Here is a 19,816-nt window from a genome sequence, read left to right as displayed (position 1 = left end):
CCGAGGACAAAGTGTCCAGAGCTCGGCATTGTCCGGCTGAGCTCTTCTGGTTCCTTCTGCTTCCAGCCCTTGCCGAGACACGGGTTCACTACAGACCCCGGGGTGCCACTTCCCAACTTAGCCCTCTTCCTCTGCCTCCTCCCTGCCTCCTGGATAAAGGCACTCCCTGGCATTGCACCAGCTGTGCCTCCCTCCTAGTTCAGTGAAGGCATCCTTGTCCTCCCAAGGTGCCTCTCCCATGGAGACAGGAAAATTGATGAACTCCCCCTGCCCCGGCATCAGGCAGGTGCAGGGTGTCCCTGCTCGTCACCCCTTGCTTTCCAGGGGTCCCGCTGATTGTTCTAGAAGCCATTGATCTGGATTTTCCAGGAGCATGCCTGCAAAGACATGAATGAGAAAAGGCCAAAAGAACGGTTTGTGTTTCTCTTCTAGCTGTTTTTTTCAATTTATTTATTTGCTAGTAGGAAGGCATGGACCAAACTGGCAAAAGTGCCTTTCATGTGGGAAAAGCATCCTCCTGCATTTGACTTCTGAGTCGAGGACTGGTTCAAGCTCTCCAGTCAGCTGCACGCAGAAAACTCCCACTGAATTCTCTGGGTTTCCATCAGAGTCAGTGTAAAAGCTGACGTTTCTCAGGAGCTTAACACTAACTTTTCCATTTAATACTAAATGTCAAAGTTGTTAGTTCATAGGGTGACAGGATAATTGAGGTTGGGAGCCACGTGTGGTGGTCTCCAGTTTTATCTCCTGTTCCCAACACTGATCAGCAAGAGCATCAAATCAGGTTCCTCTGGGATTTCTCCAGACAGGTGTCAGGGAAAACGTCGCTCCACCTGGGGCAGCTTTTGAATCTGTCCAGTGCAAGAGAGCCCACAAGCTCTCTGGGCAGCCGACTGCCAGGGGCAGGAGCCCTGGAGTGGCACTGCCTGAACAGCCCCTTTCTGCCAACAGTGCCACCCTCGATGGCTGCCCCAGGGCCTGGCATCTGACCCTGCACTTGCTGCAGGAGCCCCTGCCCTGGTTGGGCTCTGACCAAAGGCTCGGACCCATCTCAGAACCTCGGTTCCCAAGGGGGCAGCCTCAAATGGGTGGCGTGGGACTGAGGCCATCGCTGCCCCCATTTTGGGTGCACGTTGCTGATGTCAGAGTGGCCATTGTGACCCGTGCGACCAAGGCCACAAGAGGGAACGCTGAGCTCAGGCCAGCGTGTGTCAGTGCGACCTGACAACGGGAGGGGAAGGTAGGACAGGGACAGGGCTGCCCAGGGGCCAGAGGGGCCCCACACCTCGGGGCTCTGGGCCTGTGCTGCAGGCTCACCTGCCTCTTCCTTCCCAGACGCAGCAGAGGAACATCCACGGGAGACAGCAGTGTTCCTCGACGCTGTGACGGGAGGAGAAGGCGGACTGGAGCAGGGCTCACGCAGGGCTCACCAGGGAGTAGTGCCCTCGTGGCTCTGGGCCTGTTCTACAAACTCCCCACACTCTTCTTTCTCCCACAAAAGGAGAGGACGAGCCCCTGGAGAAGACCGCGGTGTTTCTGCACAGGGACTCACTGCTGACAAGAGCCATGGCAGAAGGGAAGCAGGAGGCCCCTGATGCCAGAGAGCCAGGTGAGGGCAAAGCAGCCCTCCCGCAGGCTGGCACAGGGGCTGTCGGGGCAGCCAGCGTGGGGCCCGGAGCGGAGGCAGGGGGAGGCAGGAGCTGCCCAGCCATGCTGGGGCTGGGAGCCTCCTTCCTCCCCAAGGGGGGCCCAGCCGGGCCAGGGGGCAGCTGTGGGGACACCCGTGCCCGCGCTGTCCCCTGCTCCCCAAGGCCTCCAGGCCTGCCCATCAGCCAGGCAGGCAGGGCCAGAGCAGCCCTTGGGGCCGATGCTGCGGGCTAAGAGCCCCGCAGAGGTGCCCGGTGCCATTGGCTCTGTCCCCTGCAGCATGCCTGCTGTGCCGCCGCGCAGAGGCTGACCCGGACATCTGCGGCGACAAATGGGAGAAGCACGGGCTCTGTGCCCACGTCTTCTGCCTGGTGAGCTGCGCTGAGCCTCTCTCCAGCACTGCAGTGGGCAGCCCCTGCCACTCTCTCCTCATCAGCTCCCTGCCTTTGCCACAGAATTTCGCCAGCCTCATTTTTCAACAAGACAGTGATCGGATTGGACTCAAGGGGTTTCGCCCTCGCGATATCCAACTTGCAGTCAGCCGGGCGGCTCAGCAGGTGAGAGCCTGACAAGAGCAGGGAGGCTTGTGCCAGGCGAGGTTTGCCAGGGCTTAGCCCAGACCCCACAAAAGAAAGGCCGGCCCTTCCCACCAGCTGTGGGACAAAAGTCTGGCTCCCAGCAGCTCCACAGAGGCTCTGGCACAGGAGCCTCTTCCTCCAGGCGGGTCTGTGGGCTGAGACCCAGCAGCGGCCACAGTCCTGCGCCCTGCCCGGAGCCGTGGGGCTGCCTGGGGAGGCCCGAGGCTGCCTCTGATGGGGCTGCTTGGCTCTTTCCAGCACTGCTGCGTCTGTGGGGAGACTGGGGCCACCATCATGTGCTGTCACGAAGACTGCGACAGATGGTTCCACCTGCCCTGTGCCAAGGAGGGTCACTGTGTGACTAACTACATAACCCCATACAGGTACGTCCTCTCCCGTTCTGGCCACCCCTGCAGAAGGACCCAGCACGTCTCACTTTGCCCATCCCTTTTCCCCCAGGTCCTACTGCCCTGAGCACTCCCCAGAACAGGATGCGACGGTGATTCCGGAGCCGGGCACCGAATGCCCCATCTGCATGGAGCCTGTGGAGGAGAGAAAGAGCTACACAACACTGGTGTGCCCAGCGTGCAAAAGGGCCTGGTTCCACAGGGACTGCATCCAGGTAGGAGCCATTCCCGCAGCCCCGGGGCACAGCGGGTGCTCAGCAGCACCAGGGCCTTGCTCACACTGCTGCTGTTTGCCCTGCAGGGACAGGCCTTGCGCGCTGGTGCATTGTACTTCCAGTGCCCCCTCTGCAGAGACGATGATGAGTTTCTTGTCCAAATGTTCATCATGGGGATCCGAATCCCCTTCAGGTCGGTGTCCTTCTGCCTGGCTCACAACACAGGAGGGGGCAGCTGCTGTGCCAGGGCCTGCCCCCGCAGTCCTGGCCCTGCCCTGTCCCGTGAGTTTGGGCTTCAGCTTCACGCAAGACTTGGAAAAGCACTGGAGGAAGAGCAGGGACAGCCTGTACCTCCAGGATGGTGGAGCAGCACGAGCTCATCGGCTTCTCCTTTCCTCATCAGAGAGCCAACATGGGAGGACAACGATGCCTTTGCAGAATTAGGAGACAGGCACAGCCAGTGCAATGCCAGGAAGTGCCTTTATCCAGGAGGCAGGGAGGAGGCAGAGGAAGAGGGGTAAGTTGGGCAGCTGCACCCCAGGGCTCTGCAGGGAACCTGTGTCTTGGCAAGGGCTCGAAGCAGAAGGAGCCAGAAGAAGAGCTCAGCCGGACAATCCCGAGCTGTGGACGCTTTGTCCTCAGTGCCATGAAACCATTTGTTTTCCCAGGCCCTGGGAACTGCTCCTGTGCTCCTCCTGTGCTGCTGAGGGCACCCACAGGCGCTGCTCTGGCCTCAGAAACGACACACCCAGCTGGGAGTGCGACAGCTGTGCTGATCTGGGCACAGGTATGAGGCAACGCAGCTGCGTGGCCCTGGGCTGGGGTCAGTGCCAAGGCTGGGCTTGGCAGAGCCTGTCCGCTCCTGGAGGGCTGGGGGCACCGCACTGGCCTGGCCTGGCCCAGGCCTGCTGGGCCCCTCTCATTCCTTCTTCCCCTTACAGCCCCCAGGGATGAGCCGGAGCTCTATGCCCCCAGGGATGAACTGGAGCTCAATGTCCCCAGCCTGGCTGGACAGTCAGGATTGGAACCTTCCCATGGATTGGAGCCTTCCCATGGCTCTGCACAATCCGAGGCCATCAGCCCCAACTCTGGCATCCTGGCACCATCGGGTGTGCCTCCCCTGTCTCCATCTCCAGAGACCAGCAAACGCAGCAGCGTCCAACATGCACCAATGGGGCAGCTGCTGCAATCTTCCTCGCTGGAGAGCAGCAGCCCCTGCATGGAGAGTGAGGTGACATCAAGGTCATCAGACACCAGCCATTCCAGAAGCTCTGGGTCTGACCGCAGGCGAAATCGCTCTCGCCGGCAAAGCTGGGCCTCAAATCCACCTGTCCGATCGAGGAGTTGCCGTGACAGGAGCCAGAGCACAGCACCAAGGGCTGAGACGCCCAGGCACAGAAGGACACCATCGGAGACATCCCCCAGATGCAGCCGCACCCGCCAGCGACGTCGGGCCTCAAATCCACCGGTGCGGTCGAGGAGTCGCCGTGACAGGAGCCAGAGCACAGCACCAAGGGCTGAGAGGCCCAGGCACAGAAGGACACCATCGGAGACATCCCCCAGACGCAGCCGCACCCGCCAGCGACGTCGGGCCTCAAATCCACCGGTGCGGTCGAGGAGTCGCCGTGACAGGAGCCGCAGGACAGCACCAAGGGCTGAGACGCCCAGGCCAAGGGAGACAGCATCAGGGACATCCACCAGGAGCAACCGCTCCCGCCAGCGACGTCGGGCCTCAAATCCACCTGCCCGGTCGAGGAGTCGCCGTGACAGGAGCCAGAGCACAGCACCAAGGGCTGAGAGGCCCAGGCACAGAAGGACACCATCGGAGACATCCCCCAGACGCAGCCGCACCCGCCAGCGACGTCGGGCCTCAAATCCACCGGTGCGGTCGAGGAGTCGCCGTGACAGCAGCCGCAGGACAGCACCAAGGGCTGAGACGCCCAGGCGTAGGGTGACATTGTCGGAGACATCCACCAGGAGCAACCGCTCCCGCCAGCGACGTCGGGCCTCAACTCAGGCCTCGAAAAGCAGCATGTAGTGTCATCTTTTCTTTCTAGTCCGTCTGTTCTCTGCCGTAAGTGAAGGTGAGGAAGCTCAATACAGGGACCTTGAGATTTGCAGGTCTCTGAGAAAAGTGTATTAACTCTTGACATTGCTATTGGCAGGAATCTGTGCTAAATACCTGATTTCTATGTTACCACCTATTAAGTGAAAAGTCACTTAAGGGGGTGGCTAATTAAAAAGGACACTTGCTCCTGCCTTTAGACTCAAACCTCAGATGTTTCCCCACTGCTTCCCCTTGATAGTGAACCACTCCTTAATGGGCTTGGATACGTTTAGGGAGACAGAAGAGCAAGGTGGCTCTTAGGGAAGCTGTCTTTGGAAAGGACATGTGCTGTGTTGCTATCCTTGAACAATCTGATTTCAGGAAAGCCAAAAGGAAGAAGAAAGAAGAGAGTGAGACACTGCCTCAAGTGTCTGAAGAAATCTATTACGACATTGCTGCTGATTTAAAAGACTTGTTTGGACCTTCAAAGAACAAACCAGAAAACACTGAGGACATACCCTTGGGACAAAGAGGATGCGCAGGACTCTGTCCCAGCTGACCATCTGGGACCTTTGCCTGCGAACGACGTAGCTCAGGAGTTGAGTGCTTTCACTTTTCCTTCTTCGGAGACACACAGGAGTTGGGCATGAAAGAAGGTAACAGCAGAACCCTTCTAACGGTGCCATTCCTAGGAAGAGCTTAAGGCAGGCACTGCAGAGCAATACGGTGTAAAGAGGGTCTGGATCCAGGGGATTTTCAGCGGCAGAAGCCAGTAATTAGGCAGAAGCATTCTGATCTTCATTTCTACTTGCCAGGCTTGCGGTAGATTAAGGAGAGGTAACTCGTGCTTGCATCTCAGAGTTCTGAAAGGCGGGCTTTGAGAGAGAAGGCAGTGGGGTCTTTGCAGAGTGGTGAAAAAGCTTGTTGTCATCCCCTAAATTTCTCAAACAGGGAAAAAGGTGACACACCAGTCCTGGCAAGTTTCATAGAACCCAACCAGATTGCAAAGAAAATGTGTGTTAATGTAGAGTGAAGAGCAAAATCCTGGAGCTGACCCCAAGATTCAAGAATATTTTATTAGTTACTGAATTCTATTCTTGGACCTTTAGAGAATGGAAGCTGAATGACACATCATCATTGGCATGTCCTAACCTCAGATAAAATGAGGCCTTATGAAATGAAGATGAAACAATATTAAATCAAGTCACAGTCTTGTAGGAAAGAAAAGAAACTGTGCAAAGTTACCCAAAAGATTAAAAAACCCAAGGTGCTTTGTGTGCAACAGCACAAAGCAACAAGCCCCCCACACTTCTGCTGAATTCAGAAGGTAGTTAGTGTCTTCTGAATGCAGCGATCAAGGTTTAGGAATACGTGGGAGATGCCTAGAACAAAGGGGAAAATACTGGAGCAGAGATTTAGCTCAGAAAATCTGAGGGGAGAAGATTCTGTCCTTCCTAAATCTGCCTTCTCCAGTGTAAGTATTTCACTTGAAAGGAAGGACTTTTCCTGGCAAGTAGAGGAATAACCTGGTTTTGGCTTTTTTTTCTTTTTTGGTGCTGTTATATTGCAGAGCCTTACATACTGGGACCAATAAAACCGGTAAAAGTCACGTGGCAAGAGGATCCACGTTTCCAAGACAGCAGTTCTGAGAGTGATGATGAGCCTGAGCCATCAGAAATTGGAAAGGACCGAGAAATGCAAGTTCCATTTGTATTGGTTCTCTCCTTGGTTGTCGTAGTTGGATGCTGTGGGCATATTAAGAGCAGCACTCAGGAAATGGGAAACGGACGTTGCACACCTCTGAGCAGTGAAAGTCATCTTGGACAAACCGTTTGTGCTGCACAGAGTCAAAACTCCCAGCAGCCCCTTTGATGTGAAGTTGAATATGAAGAGAGAGAAGTTGAGCACAAGAAATTAACTGGGTCGTTTTGGGTTGACCAAACCCAATCTGAGTTTGGCCAAAAGCCAAAGACACAGTCAGTTTTCTTTTAAAAAGTGGGGGTTTTTATAGAAGGCTCTGTTTGGTTACTGTGGAGTAAAGCTCTTCAATGTTTACCGTTTCTCTGAAGCGCTGCAGCTTTAACTCATGTTCATGGAATTTGGTAGTGCCTTTTAGGATGCTAAAATCCCTTTGTACTTGTCCAGGTTTCTTTCTTTACCCCACACGGAAAGTGCTAGAGTTTTCTTCTTCTCCAAAGATGATGAACGCCTAAGAGGTACAACTGAACTTATTCACCCCTTTTGTATTTTTTTCTTTTTAAACTCTTACTGGAATTCAGTGAGGAAAAAATGCTGCCCGCTTATGAATGGTTTGTAGTCAACATTTGCCACCCTTACTTGGGGTCTAGGTTGTGGTAGCAGCCCGTGAGGAAGTCCTGGCAAAATAAAGGCTGAGCAGCTGTCTGGCTTTCTTGTCTTTCAGATAATTGCCTAATGGGTATCTGGACTTTTGGAGCTTACCAAAAAGATAGTCACTGGACAAGTTGCCTAGACATTTCAGACCCTTTCAGGCATGTATATCATCTTTATTTTTTTCCTGTCTTTCTGCTGCTATCATTAAGAATGTTGAGTATTCTTATCAGCCACATATGCCCTTCTTTGTCCTCATGAATCTTGGTTTTTCTCTTCTGAATCCAGTGAATTTTGTACTTAAAAACAAAGGAAACAACAACCAAAGAAAACATACAATGCCCTAAAACATTCCACAGGCCACCAAAACAATAGCTTGTTACATGTGATAGAACACAGTTCTAGGACAGGCTTCTTTCTTGAGACCTACTAGGTAACTCTGATGCAATAACTGATGTGTTCATACAGTTACCATCCTGCGTGCTTCCAGTCTGCCTGATTTACAGCGCGCGTTAAAATGGGGATCGCAGTCATCAGCAGCCATCAGTTTTGGGGGGAGATGTGGGATCCTGGTGTTGAGCTTTTACTGGAGCAGCTGCTATTTCACTGCAATCTAGATTTCAGCATGTTCAGGAGAACTGCTGCTGCCTTTCATTCTTCGTAGTACACGAGGCTGTAACACAGAACATTTCTGTTGGAGCCCACGTGTGGTGGTGGGGGGAAGAGAATAGGAAGGATGCGAAGAATAGGGCTGCTGACTTTATTGCTGTGTTGCTCATGAGTGATCCAAGCAGCAGCAGCAGCAGAAGTGTTTAACCCTTATAATTGGTTCTTTGTTTTGTGCAGAAGGCCCAAAGTTATTTTGTAGATCTGTAGAGCTCAGTGAAGAAAAAGAGGATTGGGAAGACAGACGTAGATTATTGCTTGAGGTGAGTGTGAAACGTCCGTTCCCTGGTAACTGTGGCTGAAAGCTGAGCATGAGGAGGGAACAGGGCTATGAATCTGCATGAGAAATTAATTCAGGACCTCAACAAGAGCCTGAAACTTTGTAATTACCAGAGAACAAAAGTGGTTTAGTATACTGGTGTGTATAACATCAGGTTGTGACGTCACTCAGGTAAACCACTAAATCTCTGCACGTTACAGGACAGGACCAGCGACTTAACTGTACATAAAGAAAGTGTTCAAGAGAAAGAGTGAATTTAGAGACTTCTCCTAATAGTGGATTCAGAAACTTCTAATAATAATACGTTGGATTTTCACTATTTTCAGGAATGCCGGAAGAAGCATAAGGACGCCAAAAGAAAAGTGAAAGCAAACCAATAAAGCTTCTTTTACTGATGAGAAGTGTGTCATGTTTCTTCCTTGAAGAAGTTGCCAAACAATGTTACTTTGGAAATCCTTTCCAAGATCTAATAGGAAAAACTATTGGCCAACACTGTCAGCCTGTGTTTCTGAACAGGTATACATGTCCTGTGTCAATTCAAGGTTTGTACCAGGGGTTGGGGTTTTCTGTGTGTAGGGCTTCAATGTCAGTTGCTTCTTGGCCGGACTTTTGATAATTAGATCATGTAACGAAGACAACATTTTACTGTGTCCTCCTGTCCAGTGCTGCACAGGGTTGGGAAAGAGCAGGTAGCTCTGTGTCTATACATAACTTGCAGGGGCAGCACAGGAGCAGCTCCCAGGGCCTGGGGAACAAGGAGGTTCATGGCGCCGAGGACAAAGTGTCCAGAGCTCGGCATTGTCCGGCTGAGCTCTTCTGGTTCCTTCTGCTTCCAGCCCTTGCCGAGACACGGGTTCACTACAGACCCCGGGGTGCCACTTCCCAACTTAGCCCTCTTCCTCTGCCTCCTCCCTGCCTCCTGGATAAAGGCACTCCCTGGCATTGCACCAGCTGTGCCTCCCTCCTAGTTCAGTGAAGGCATCCTTGTCCTCCCAAGGTGCCTCTCCCATGGAGACAGGAAAATTGATGAACTCCCCCTGCCCCGGCATCAGGCAGGTGCAGGGTGTCCCTGCTCGTCACCCCTTGCTTTCCAGGGGTCCCGCTGATTGTTCTAGAAGCCATTGATCTGGATTTTCCAGGAGCATGCCTGCAAAGACATGAATGAGAAAAGGCCAAAAGAACGGTTTGTGTTTCTCTTCTAGCTGTTTTTTTCAATTTATTTATTTGCTAGTAGGAAGGCATGGACCAAACTGGCAAAAGTGCCTTTCATGTGGGAAAAGCATCCTCCTGCATTTGACTTCTGAGTCGAGGACTGGTTCAAGCTCTCCAGTCAGCTGCACGCAGAAAACTCCCACTGAATTCTCTGGGTTTCCATCAGAGTCAGTGTAAAAGCTGACGTTTCTCAGGAGCTTAACACTAACTTTTCCATTTAATACTAAATGTCAAAGTTGTTAGTTCATAGGGTGACAGGATAATTGAGGTTGGGAGCCACGTGTGGTGGTCTCCAGTTTTATCTCCTGTTCCCAACACTGATCAGCAAGAGCATCAAATCAGGTTCCTCTGGGATTTCTCCAGACAGGTGTCAGGGAAAACGTCGCTCCACCTGGGGCAGCTTTTGAATCTGTCCAGTGCAAGAGAGCCCACAAGCTCTCTGGGCAGCCGACTGCCAGGGGCAGGAGCCCTGGAGTGGCACTGCCTGAACAGCCCCTTTCTGCCAACAGTGCCACCCTCGATGGCTGCCCCAGGGCCTGGCATCTGACCCTGCACTTGCTGCAGGAGCCCCTGCCCTGGTTGGGCTCTGACCAAAGGCTCGGACCCATCTCAGAACCTCGGTTCCCAAGGGGGCAGCCTCAAATGGGTGGCGTGGGACTGAGGCCATCGCTGCCCCCATTTTGGGTGCACGTTGCTGATGTCAGAGTGGCCATTGTGACCCGTGCGACCAAGGCCACAAGAGGGAACGCTGAGCTCAGGCCAGCGTGTGTCAGTGCGACCTGACAACGGGAGGGGAAGGTAGGACAGGGACAGGGCTGCCCAGGGGCCAGAGGGGCCCCACACCTCGGGGCTCTGGGCCTGTGCTGCAGGCTCACCTGCCTCTTCCTTCCCAGACGCAGCAGAGGAACATCCACGGGAGACAGCAGTGTTCCTCGACGCTGTGACGGGAGGAGAAGGCGGACTGGAGCAGGGCTCACGCAGGGCTCACCAGGGAGTAGTGCCCTCGTGGCTCTGGGCCTGTTCTACAAACTCCCCACACTCTTCTTTCTCCCACAAAAGGAGAGGACGAGCCCCTGGAGAAGACCGCGGTGTTTCTGCACAGGGACTCACTGCTGACAAGAGCCATGGCAGAAGGGAAGCAGGAGGCCCCTGATGCCAGAGAGCCAGGTGAGGGCAAAGCAGCCCTCCCGCAGGCTGGCACAGGGGCTGTCGGGGCAGCCAGCGTGGGGCCCGGAGCGGAGGCAGGGGGAGGCAGGAGCTGCCCAGCCATGCTGGGGCTGGGAGCCTCCTTCCTCCCCAAGGGGGGCCCAGCCGGGCCAGGGGGCAGCTGTGGGGACACCCGTGCCCGCGCTGTCCCCTGCTCCCCAAGGCCTCCAGGCCTGCCCATCAGCCAGGCAGGCAGGGCCAGAGCAGCCCTTGGGGCCGATGCTGCGGGCTAAGAGCCCCGCAGAGGTGCCCGGTGCCATTGGCTCTGTCCCCTGCAGCATGCCTGCTGTGCCGCCGCGCAGAGGCTGACCCGGACATCTGCGGCGACAAATGGGAGAAGCACGGGCTCTGTGCCCACGTCTTCTGCCTGGTGAGCTGCGCTGAGCCTCTCTCCAGCACTGCAGTGGGCAGCCCCTGCCACTCTCTCCTCATCAGCTCCCTGCCTTTGCCACAGAATTTCGCCAGCCTCATTTTTCAACAAGACAGTGATCGGATTGGACTCAAGGGGTTTCGCCCTCGCGATATCCAACTTGCAGTCAGCCGGGCGGCTCAGCAGGTGAGAGCCTGACAAGAGCAGGGAGGCTTGTGCCAGGCGAGGTTTGCCAGGGCTTAGCCCAGACCCCACAAAAGAAAGGCCGGCCCTTCCCACCAGCTGTGGGACAAAAGTCTGGCTCCCAGCAGCTCCACAGAGGCTCTGGCACAGGAGCCTCTTCCTCCAGGCGGGTCTGTGGGCTGAGACCCAGCAGCGGCCACAGTCCTGCGCCCTGCCCGGAGCCGTGGGGCTGCCTGGGGAGGCCCGAGGCTGCCTCTGATGGGGCTGCTTGGCTCTTTCCAGCACTGCTGCGTCTGTGGGGAGACTGGGGCCACCATCATGTGCTGTCACGAAGACTGCGACAGATGGTTCCACCTGCCCTGTGCCAAGGAGGGTCACTGTGTGACTAACTACATAACCCCATACAGGTACGTCCTCTCCCGTTCTGGCCACCCCTGCAGAAGGACCCAGCACGTCTCACTTTGCCCATCCCTTTTCCCCCAGGTCCTACTGCCCTGAGCACTCCCCAGAACAGGATGCGACGGTGATTCCGGAGCCGGGCACCGAATGCCCCATCTGCATGGAGCCTGTGGAGGAGAGAAAGAGCTACACAACACTGGTGTGCCCAGCGTGCAAAAGGGCCTGGTTCCACAGGGACTGCATCCAGGTAGGAGCCATTCCCGCAGCCCCGGGGCACAGCGGGTGCTCAGCAGCACCAGGGCCTTGCTCACACTGCTGCTGTTTGCCCTGCAGGGACAGGCCTTGCGCGCTGGTGCATTGTACTTCCAGTGCCCCCTCTGCAGAGACGATGATGAGTTTCTTGTCCAAATGTTCATCATGGGGATCCGAATCCCCTTCAGGTCGGTGTCCTTCTGCCTGGCTCACAACACAGGAGGGGGCAGCTGCTGTGCCAGGGCCTGCCCCCGCAGTCCTGGCCCTGCCCTGTCCCGTGAGTTTGGGCTTCAGCTTCACGCAAGACTTGGAAAAGCACTGGAGGAAGAGCAGGGACAGCCTGTACCTCCAGGATGGTGGAGCAGCACGAGCTCATCGGCTTCTCCTTTCCTCATCAGAGAGCCAACATGGGAGGACAACGATGCCTTTGCAGAATTAGGAGACAGGCACAGCCAGTGCAATGCCAGGAAGTGCCTTTATCCAGGAGGCAGGGAGGAGGCAGAGGAAGAGGGGTAAGTTGGGCAGCTGCACCCCAGGGCTCTGCAGGGAACCTGTGTCTTGGCAAGGGCTCGAAGCAGAAGGAGCCAGAAGAAGAGCTCAGCCGGACAATCCCGAGCTGTGGACGCTTTGTCCTCAGTGCCATGAAACCATTTGTTTTCCCAGGCCCTGGGAACTGCTCCTGTGCTCCTCCTGTGCTGCTGAGGGCACCCACAGGCGCTGCTCTGGCCTCAGAAACGACACACCCAGCTGGGAGTGCGACAGCTGTGCTGATCTGGGCACAGGTATGAGGCAACGCAGCTGCGTGGCCCTGGGCTGGGGTCAGTGCCAAGGCTGGGCTTGGCAGAGCCTGTCCGCTCCTGGAGGGCTGGGGGCACCGCACTGGCCTGGCCTGGCCCAGGCCTGCTGGGCCCCTCTCATTCCTTCTTCCCCTTACAGCCCCCAGGGATGAGCCGGAGCTCTATGCCCCCAGGGATGAACTGGAGCTCAATGTCCCCAGCCTGGCTGGACAGTCAGGATTGGAACCTTCCCATGGATTGGAGCCTTCCCATGGCTCTGCACAATCCGAGGCCATCAGCCCCAACTCTGGCATCCTGGCACCATCGGGTGTGCCTCCCCTGTCTCCATCTCCAGAGACCAGCAAACGCAGCAGCGTCCAACATGCACCAATGGGGCAGCTGCTGCAATCTTCCTCGCTGGAGAGCAGCAGCCCCTGCATGGAGAGTGAGGTGACATCAAGGTCATCAGACACCAGCCATTCCAGAAGCTCTGGGTCTGACCGCAGGCGAAATCGCTCTCGCCGGCAAAGCTGGGCCTCAAATCCACCTGTCCGATCGAGGAGTTGCCGTGACAGGAGCCAGAGCACAGCACCAAGGGCTGAGACGCCCAGGCACAGAAGGACACCATCGGAGACATCCCCCAGATGCAGCCGCACCCGCCAGCGACGTCGGGCCTCAAATCCACCGGTGCGGTCGAGGAGTCGCCGTGACAGGAGCCAGAGCACAGCACCAAGGGCTGAGAGGCCCAGGCACAGAAGGACACCATCGGAGACATCCCCCAGACGCAGCCGCACCCGCCAGCGACGTCGGGCCTCAAATCCACCGGTGCGGTCGAGGAGTCGCCGTGACAGGAGCCGCAGGACAGCACCAAGGGCTGAGACGCCCAGGCCAAGGGAGACAGCATCAGGGACATCCACCAGGAGCAACCGCTCCCGCCAGCGACGTCGGGCCTCAAATCCACCTGCCCGGTCGAGGAGTCGCCGTGACAGGAGCCAGAGCACAGCACCAAGGGCTGAGAGGCCCAGGCACAGAAGGACACCATCGGAGACATCCCCCAGACGCAGCCGCACCCGCCAGCGACGTCGGGCCTCAAATCCACCGGTGCGGTCGAGGAGTCGCCGTGACAGCAGCCGCAGGACAGCACCAAGGGCTGAGACGCCCAGGCGTAGGGTGACATTGTCGGAGACATCCACCAGGAGCAACCGCTCCCGCCAGCGACGTCGGGCCTCAACTCAGGCCTCGAAAAGCAGCATGTAGTGTCATCTTTTCTTTCTAGTCCGTCTGTTCTCTGCCGTAAGTGAAGGTGAGGAAGCTCAATACAGGGACCTTGAGATTTGCAGGTCTCTGAGAAAAGTGTATTAACTCTTGACATTGCTATTGGCAGGAATCTGTGCTAAATACCTGATTTCTATGTTACCACCTATTAAGTGAAAAGTCACTTAAGGGGGTGGCTAATTAAAAAGGACACTTGCTCCTGCCTTTAGACTCAAACCTCAGATGTTTCCCCACTGCTTCCCCTTGATAGTGAACCACTCCTTAATGGGCTTGGATACGTTTAGGGAGACAGAAGAGCAAGGTGGCTCTTAGGGAAGCTGTCTTTGGAAAGGACATGTGCTGTGTTGCTATCCTTGAACAATCTGATTTCAGGAAAGCCAAAAGGAAGAAGAAAGAAGAGAGTGAGACACTGCCTCAAGTGTCTGAAGAAATCTATTACGACATTGCTGCTGATTTAAAAGACTTGTTTGGACCTTCAAAGAACAAACCAGAAAACACTGAGGACATACCCTTGGGACAAAGAGGATGCGCAGGACTCTGTCCCAGCTGACCATCTGGGACCTTTGCCTGCGAACGACGTAGCTCAGGAGTTGAGTGCTTTCACTTTTCCTTCTTCGGAGACACACAGGAGTTGGGCATGAAAGAAGGTAACAGCAGAACCCTTCTAACGGTGCCATTCCTAGGAAGAGCTTAAGGCAGGCACTGCAGAGCAATACGGTGTAAAGAGGGTCTGGATCCAGGGGATTTTCAGCGGCAGAAGCCAGTAATTAGGCAGAAGCATTCTGATCTTCATTTCTACTTGCCAGGCTTGCGGTAGATTAAGGAGAGGTAACTCGTGCTTGCATCTCAGAGTTCTGAAAGGCGGGCTTTGAGAGAGAAGGCAGTGGGGTCTTTGCAGAGTGGTGAAAAAGCTTGTTGTCATCCCCTAAATTTCTCAAACAGGGAAAAAGGTGACACACCAGTCCTGGCAAGTTTCATAGAACCCAACCAGATTGCAAAGAAAATGTGTGTTAATGTAGAGTGAAGAGCAAAATCCTGGAGCTGACCCCAAGATTCAAGAATATTTTATTAGTTACTGAATTCTATTCTTGGACCTTTAGAGAATGGAAGCTGAATGACACATCATCATTGGCATGTCCTAACCTCAGATAAAATGAGGCCTTATGAAATGAAGATGAAACAATATTAAATCAAGTCACAGTCTTGTAGGAAAGAAAAGAAACTGTGCAAAGTTACCCAAAAGATTAAAAAACCCAAGGTGCTTTGTGTGCAACAGCACAAAGCAACAAGCCCCCCACACTTCTGCTGAATTCAGAAGGTAGTTAGTGTCTTCTGAATGCAGCGATCAAGGTTTAGGAATACGTGGGAGATGCCTAGAACAAAGGGGAAAATACTGGAGCAGAGATTTAGCTCAGAAAATCTGAGGGGAGAAGATTCTGTCCTTCCTAAATCTGCCTTCTCCAGTGTAAGTATTTCACTTGAAAGGAAGGACTTTTCCTGGCAAGTAGAGGAATAACCTGGTTTTGGCTTTTTTTTCTTTTTTGGTGCTGTTATATTGCAGAGCCTTACATACTGGGACCAATAAAACCGGTAAAAGTCACGTGGCAAGAGGATCCACGTTTCCAAGACAGCAGTTCTGAGAGTGATGATGAGCCTGAGCCATCAGAAATTGGAAAGGACCGAGAAATGCAAGTTCCATTTGTATTGGTTCTCTCCTTGGTTGTCGTAGTTGGATGCTGTGGGCATATTAAGAGCAGCACTCAGGAAATGGGAAACGGACGTTGCACACCTCTGAGCAGTGAAAGTCATCTTGGACAAACCGTTTGTGCTGCACAGAGTCAAAACTCCCAGCAGCCCCTTTGATGTGAAGTTGAATATGAAGAGAGAGAAGTTGAGCACAAGAAATTAACTGGGTCGTTTTGGGTTGACCAAACCCAATCTGAGTTTGGCCAAAAGCCAAAGACACAGTCAGTTTTCTTTTAAAAAGTGGGGGTTTTTATAGAAGGCTCTGTTTGGTTACTGTGGAGTAAAGCTCTTCAATGTTTACCGTTTCTCTGAAGCGCTGCAGCTTTAACTCATGTTCATGGAATTTGGTAGTGCCTTTTAGGATGCTAAAATCCCTTTGTACTTGTCCAGGTTTCTTTCTTTACCCCACACGGAAAGTGCTAGAGTTTTCTTCTTCTCCAAAGATGATGAACGCCTAAGAGGTACAACTGAACTTATTCACCCCTTTTGTATTTTTTTCTTTTTAAACTCTTACTGGAATTCAGTGAGGAAAAAATGCTGCCCGCTTATGAATGGTTTGTAGTCAACATTTGCCACCCTTACTTGGGGTCTAGGTTGTGGTAGCAGCCCGTGAGGAAGTCCTGGCAAAATAAAGGCTGAGCAGCTGTCTGGCTTTCTTGTCTTTCAGATAATTGCCTAATGGGTATCTGGACTTTTGGAGCTTACCAAAAAGATAGTCACTGGACAAGTTGCCTAGACATTTCAGACCCTTTCAGGCATGTATATCATCTTTATTTTTTTCCTGTCTTTCTGCTGCTATCATTAAGAATGTTGAGTATTCTTATCAGCCACATATGCCCTTCTTTGTCCTCATGAATCTTGGTTTTTCTCTTCTGAATCCAGTGAATTTTGTACTTAAAAACAAAGGAAACAACAACCAAAGAAAACATACAATGCCCTAAAACATTCCACAGGCCACCAAAACAATAGCTTGTTACATGTGATAGAACACAGTTCTAGGACAGGCTTCTTTCTTGAGACCTACTAGGTAACTCTGATGCAATAACTGATGTGTTCATACAGTTACCATCCTGCGTGCTTCCAGTCTGCCTGATTTACAGCGCGCGTTAAAATGGGGATCGCAGTCATCAGCAGCCATCAGTTTTGGGGGGAGATGTGGGATCCTGGTGTTGAGCTTTTACTGGAGCAGCTGCTATTTCACTGCAATCTAGATTTCAGCATGTTCAGGAGAACTGCTGCTGCCTTTCATTCTTCGTAGTACACGAGGCTGTAACACAGAACATTTCTGTTGGAGCCCACGTGTGGTGGTGGGGGGAAGAGAATAGGAAGGATGCGAAGAATAGGGCTGCTGACTTTATTGCTGTGTTGCTCATGAGTGATCCAAGCAGCAGCAGCAGCAGAAGTGTTTAACCCTTATAATTGGTTCTTTGTTTTGTGCAGAAGGCCCAAAGTTATTTTGTAGATCTGTAGAGCTCAGTGAAGAAAAAGAGGATTGGGAAGACAGACGTAGATTATTGCTTGAGGTGAGTGTGAAACGTCCGTTCCCTGGTAACTGTGGCTGAAAGCTGAGCATGAGGAGGGAACAGGGCTATGAATCTGCATGAGAAATTAATTCAGGACCTCAACAAGAGCCTGAAACTTTGTAATTACCAGAGAACAAAAGTGGTTTAGTATACTGGTGTGTATAACATCAGGTTGTGACGTCACTCAGGTAAACCACTAAATCTCTGCACGTTACAGGACAGGACCAGCGACTTAACTGTACATAAAGAAAGTGTTCAAGAGAAAGAGTGAATTTAGAGACTTCTCCTAATAGTGGATTCAGAAACTTCTAATAATAATACGTTGGATTTTCACTATTTTCAGGAATGCCGGAAGAAGCATAAGGACGCCAAAAGAAAAGTGAAAGCAAACCAATAAAGCTTCTTTTACTGATGAGAAGTGTGTCATGTTTCTTCCTTGAAGAAGTTGCCAAACAATGTTACTTTGGAAATCCTTTCCAAGATCTAATAGGAAAAACTATTGGCCAACACTGTCAGCCTGTGTTTCTGAACAGGTATACATGTCCTGTGTCAATTCAAGGTTTGTACCAGGGGTTGGGGTTTTCTGTGTGTAGGGCTTCAATGTCAGTTGCTTCTTGGCCGGACTTTTGATAATTAGATCATGTAACGAAGACAACATTTTACTGTGTCCTCCTGTCCAGTGCTGCACAGGGTTGGGAAAGAGCAGGTAGCTCTGTGTCTATACATAACTTGCAGGGGCAGCACAGGAGCAGCTCCCAGGGCCTGGGGAACAAGGAGGTTCATGGCGCCGAGGACAAAGTGTCCAGAGCTCGGCATTGTCCGGCTGAGCTCTTCTGGTTCCTTCTGCTTCCAGCCCTTGCCGAGACACGGGTTCACTACAGACCCCGGGGTGCCACTTCCCAACTTAGCCCTCTTCCTCTGCCTCCTCCCTGCCTCCTGGATAAAGGCACTCCCTGGCATTGCACCAGCTGTGCCTCCCTCCTAGTTCAGTGAAGGCATCCTTGTCCTCCCAAGGTGCCTCTCCCATGGAGACAGGAAAATTGATGAACTCCCCCTGCCCCGGCATCAGGCAGGTGCAGGGTGTCCCTGCTCGTCACCCCTTGCTTTCCAGGGGTCCCGCTGATTGTTCTAGAAGCCATTGATCTGGATTTTCCAGGAGCATGCCTGCAAAGACATGAATGAGAAAAGGCCAAAAGAACGGTTTGTGTTTCTCTTCTAGCTGTTTTTTTCAATTTATTTATTTGCTAGTAGGAAGGCATGGACCAAACTGGCAAAAGTGCCTTTCATGTGGGAAAAGCATCCTCCTGCATTTGACTTCTGAGTCGAGGACTGGTTCAAGCTCTCCAGTCAGCTGCACGCAGAAAACTCCCACTGAATTCTCTGGGTTTCCATCAGAGTCAGTGTAAAAGCTGACGTTTCTCAGGAGCTTAACACTAACTTTTCCATTTAATACTAAATGTCAAAGTTGTTAGTTCATAGGGTGACAGGATAATTGAGGTTGGGAGCCACGTGTGGTGGTCTCCAGTTTTATCTCCTGTTCCCAACACTGATCAGCAAGAGCATCAAATCAGGTTCCTCTGGGATTTCTCCAGACAGGTGTCAGGGAAAACGTCGCTCCACCTGGGGCAGCTTTTGAATCTGTCCAGTGCAAGAGAGCCCACAAGCTCTCTGGGCAGCCGACTGCCAGGGGCAGGAGCCCTGGAGTGGCACTGCCTGAACAGCCCCTTTCTGCCAACAGTGCCACCCTCGATGGCTGCCCCAGGGCCTGGCATCTGACCCTGCACTTGCTGCAGGAGCCCCTGCCCTGGTTGGGCTCTGACCAAAGGCTCGGACCCATCTCAGAACCTCGGTTCCCAAGGGGGCAGCCTCAAATGGGTGGCGTGGGACTGAGGCCATCGCTGCCCCCATTTTGGGTGCACGTTGCTGATGTCAGAGTGGCCATTGTGACCCGTGCGACCAAGGCCACAAGAGGGAACGCTGAGCTCAGGCCAGCGTGTGTCAGTGCGACCTGACAACGGGAGGGGAAGGTAGGACAGGGACAGGGCTGCCCAGGGGCCAGAGGGGCCCCACACCTCGGGGCTCTGGGCCTGTGCTGCAGGCTCACCTGCCTCTTCCTTCCCAGACGCAGCAGAGGAACATCCACGGGAGACAGCAGTGTTCCTCGACGCTGTGACGGGAGGAGAAGGCGGACTGGAGCAGGGCTCACGCAGGGCTCACCAGGGAGTAGTGCCCTCGTGGCTCTGGGCCTGTTCTACAAACTCCCCACACTCTTCTTTCTCCCACAAAAGGAGAGGACGAGCCCCTGGAGAAGACCGCGGTGTTTCTGCACAGGGACTCACTGCTGACAAGAGCCATGGCAGAAGGGAAGCAGGAGGCCCCTGATGCCAGAGAGCCAGGTGAGGGCAAAGCAGCCCTCCCGCAGGCTGGCACAGGGGCTGTCGGGGCAGCCAGCGTGGGGCCCGGAGCGGAGGCAGGGGGAGGCAGGAGCTGCCCAGCCATGCTGGGGCTGGGAGCCTCCTTCCTCCCCAAGGGGGGCCCAGCCGGGCCAGGGGGCAGCTGTGGGGACACCCGTGCCCGCGCTGTCCCCTGCTCCCCAAGGCCTCCAGGCCTGCCCATCAGCCAGGCAGGCAGGGCCAGAGCAGCCCTTGGGGCCGATGCTGCGGGCTAAGAGCCCCGCAGAGGTGC

The 19,816-nt window shown here is 53.8% G+C and overlaps 2 protein-coding genes across 2 annotated transcripts; both read left to right on the top strand.

The window, feature by feature from the left end:
• Positions 1-1,566: 1,566 nt before the first annotated feature.
• Positions 1,567-5,453, top strand: LOC138117767 (G2/M phase-specific E3 ubiquitin-protein ligase-like). Its single transcript, XM_069028323.1, has 10 exons — positions 1,567-1,609; positions 1,927-2,018; positions 2,103-2,204; positions 2,484-2,608; positions 2,685-2,847; positions 2,934-3,044; positions 3,255-3,364; positions 3,516-3,634; positions 3,789-4,610; positions 5,188-5,453. Exons 1-10 carry the CDS (start codon positions 1,567-1,569, stop codon positions 5,451-5,453), a joined length of 1,953 nt encoding a protein of 650 aa, XP_068884424.1.
• Positions 5,454-10,525: 5,072 nt separating this feature from the next.
• LOC138117766 (G2/M phase-specific E3 ubiquitin-protein ligase-like) lies at positions 10,526-14,412 on the top strand. Its single transcript, XM_069028322.1, has 10 exons — positions 10,526-10,568; positions 10,886-10,977; positions 11,062-11,163; positions 11,443-11,567; positions 11,644-11,806; positions 11,893-12,003; positions 12,214-12,323; positions 12,475-12,593; positions 12,748-13,569; positions 14,147-14,412. The coding sequence occupies exons 1-10, from the start codon at positions 10,526-10,528 to the stop codon at positions 14,410-14,412; spliced, it is 1,953 nt and encodes a 650-aa protein (XP_068884423.1).
• Positions 14,413-19,816: the final 5,404 nt, after the last annotated feature.

The sequence above is a fragment of the Aphelocoma coerulescens genome, chromosome 12, assembly GCF_041296385.1.
Source record: "Aphelocoma coerulescens isolate FSJ_1873_10779 chromosome 12, UR_Acoe_1.0, whole genome shotgun sequence".
Taxonomy (NCBI): Eukaryota; Metazoa; Chordata; class Aves; order Passeriformes; family Corvidae; genus Aphelocoma; species Aphelocoma coerulescens.
This window is presented reverse-complemented; position numbering and strand designations above follow the sequence as displayed.

Bases quoted from the DNA above. Each gene is read 5' to 3' on its own strand.
- LOC138117767 (XM_069028323.1), top strand. From the start codon at position 1,567: ATGGCAGAAGGGAAGCAGGAGGCCCCTGATGCCAGAGAGCCAG. The intron at 3,045-3,254 runs GTGTCCTTCTGC...CTCATCAGAGAG, and splicing joins TCCGAATCCCCTTCAGGTCG to CCAACATGGGAGGACAACGA. The intron at 3,365-3,515 runs GTAAGTTGGGCA...TTGTTTTCCCAG, and splicing joins GAGGAGGCAGAGGAAGAGGG to GCCCTGGGAACTGCTCCTGT.
- LOC138117766 (XM_069028322.1), top strand. From the start codon at position 10,526: ATGGCAGAAGGGAAGCAGGAGGCCCCTGATGCCAGAGAGCCAG. The intron at 11,568-11,643 runs GTACGTCCTCTC...CTTTTCCCCCAG, and splicing joins AACTACATAACCCCATACAG to GTCCTACTGCCCTGAGCACT. The intron at 13,570-14,146 runs GTGACAGGAGCC...GGATACGTTTAG, and splicing joins TGCCCGGTCGAGGAGTCGCC to GGAGACAGAAGAGCAAGGTG.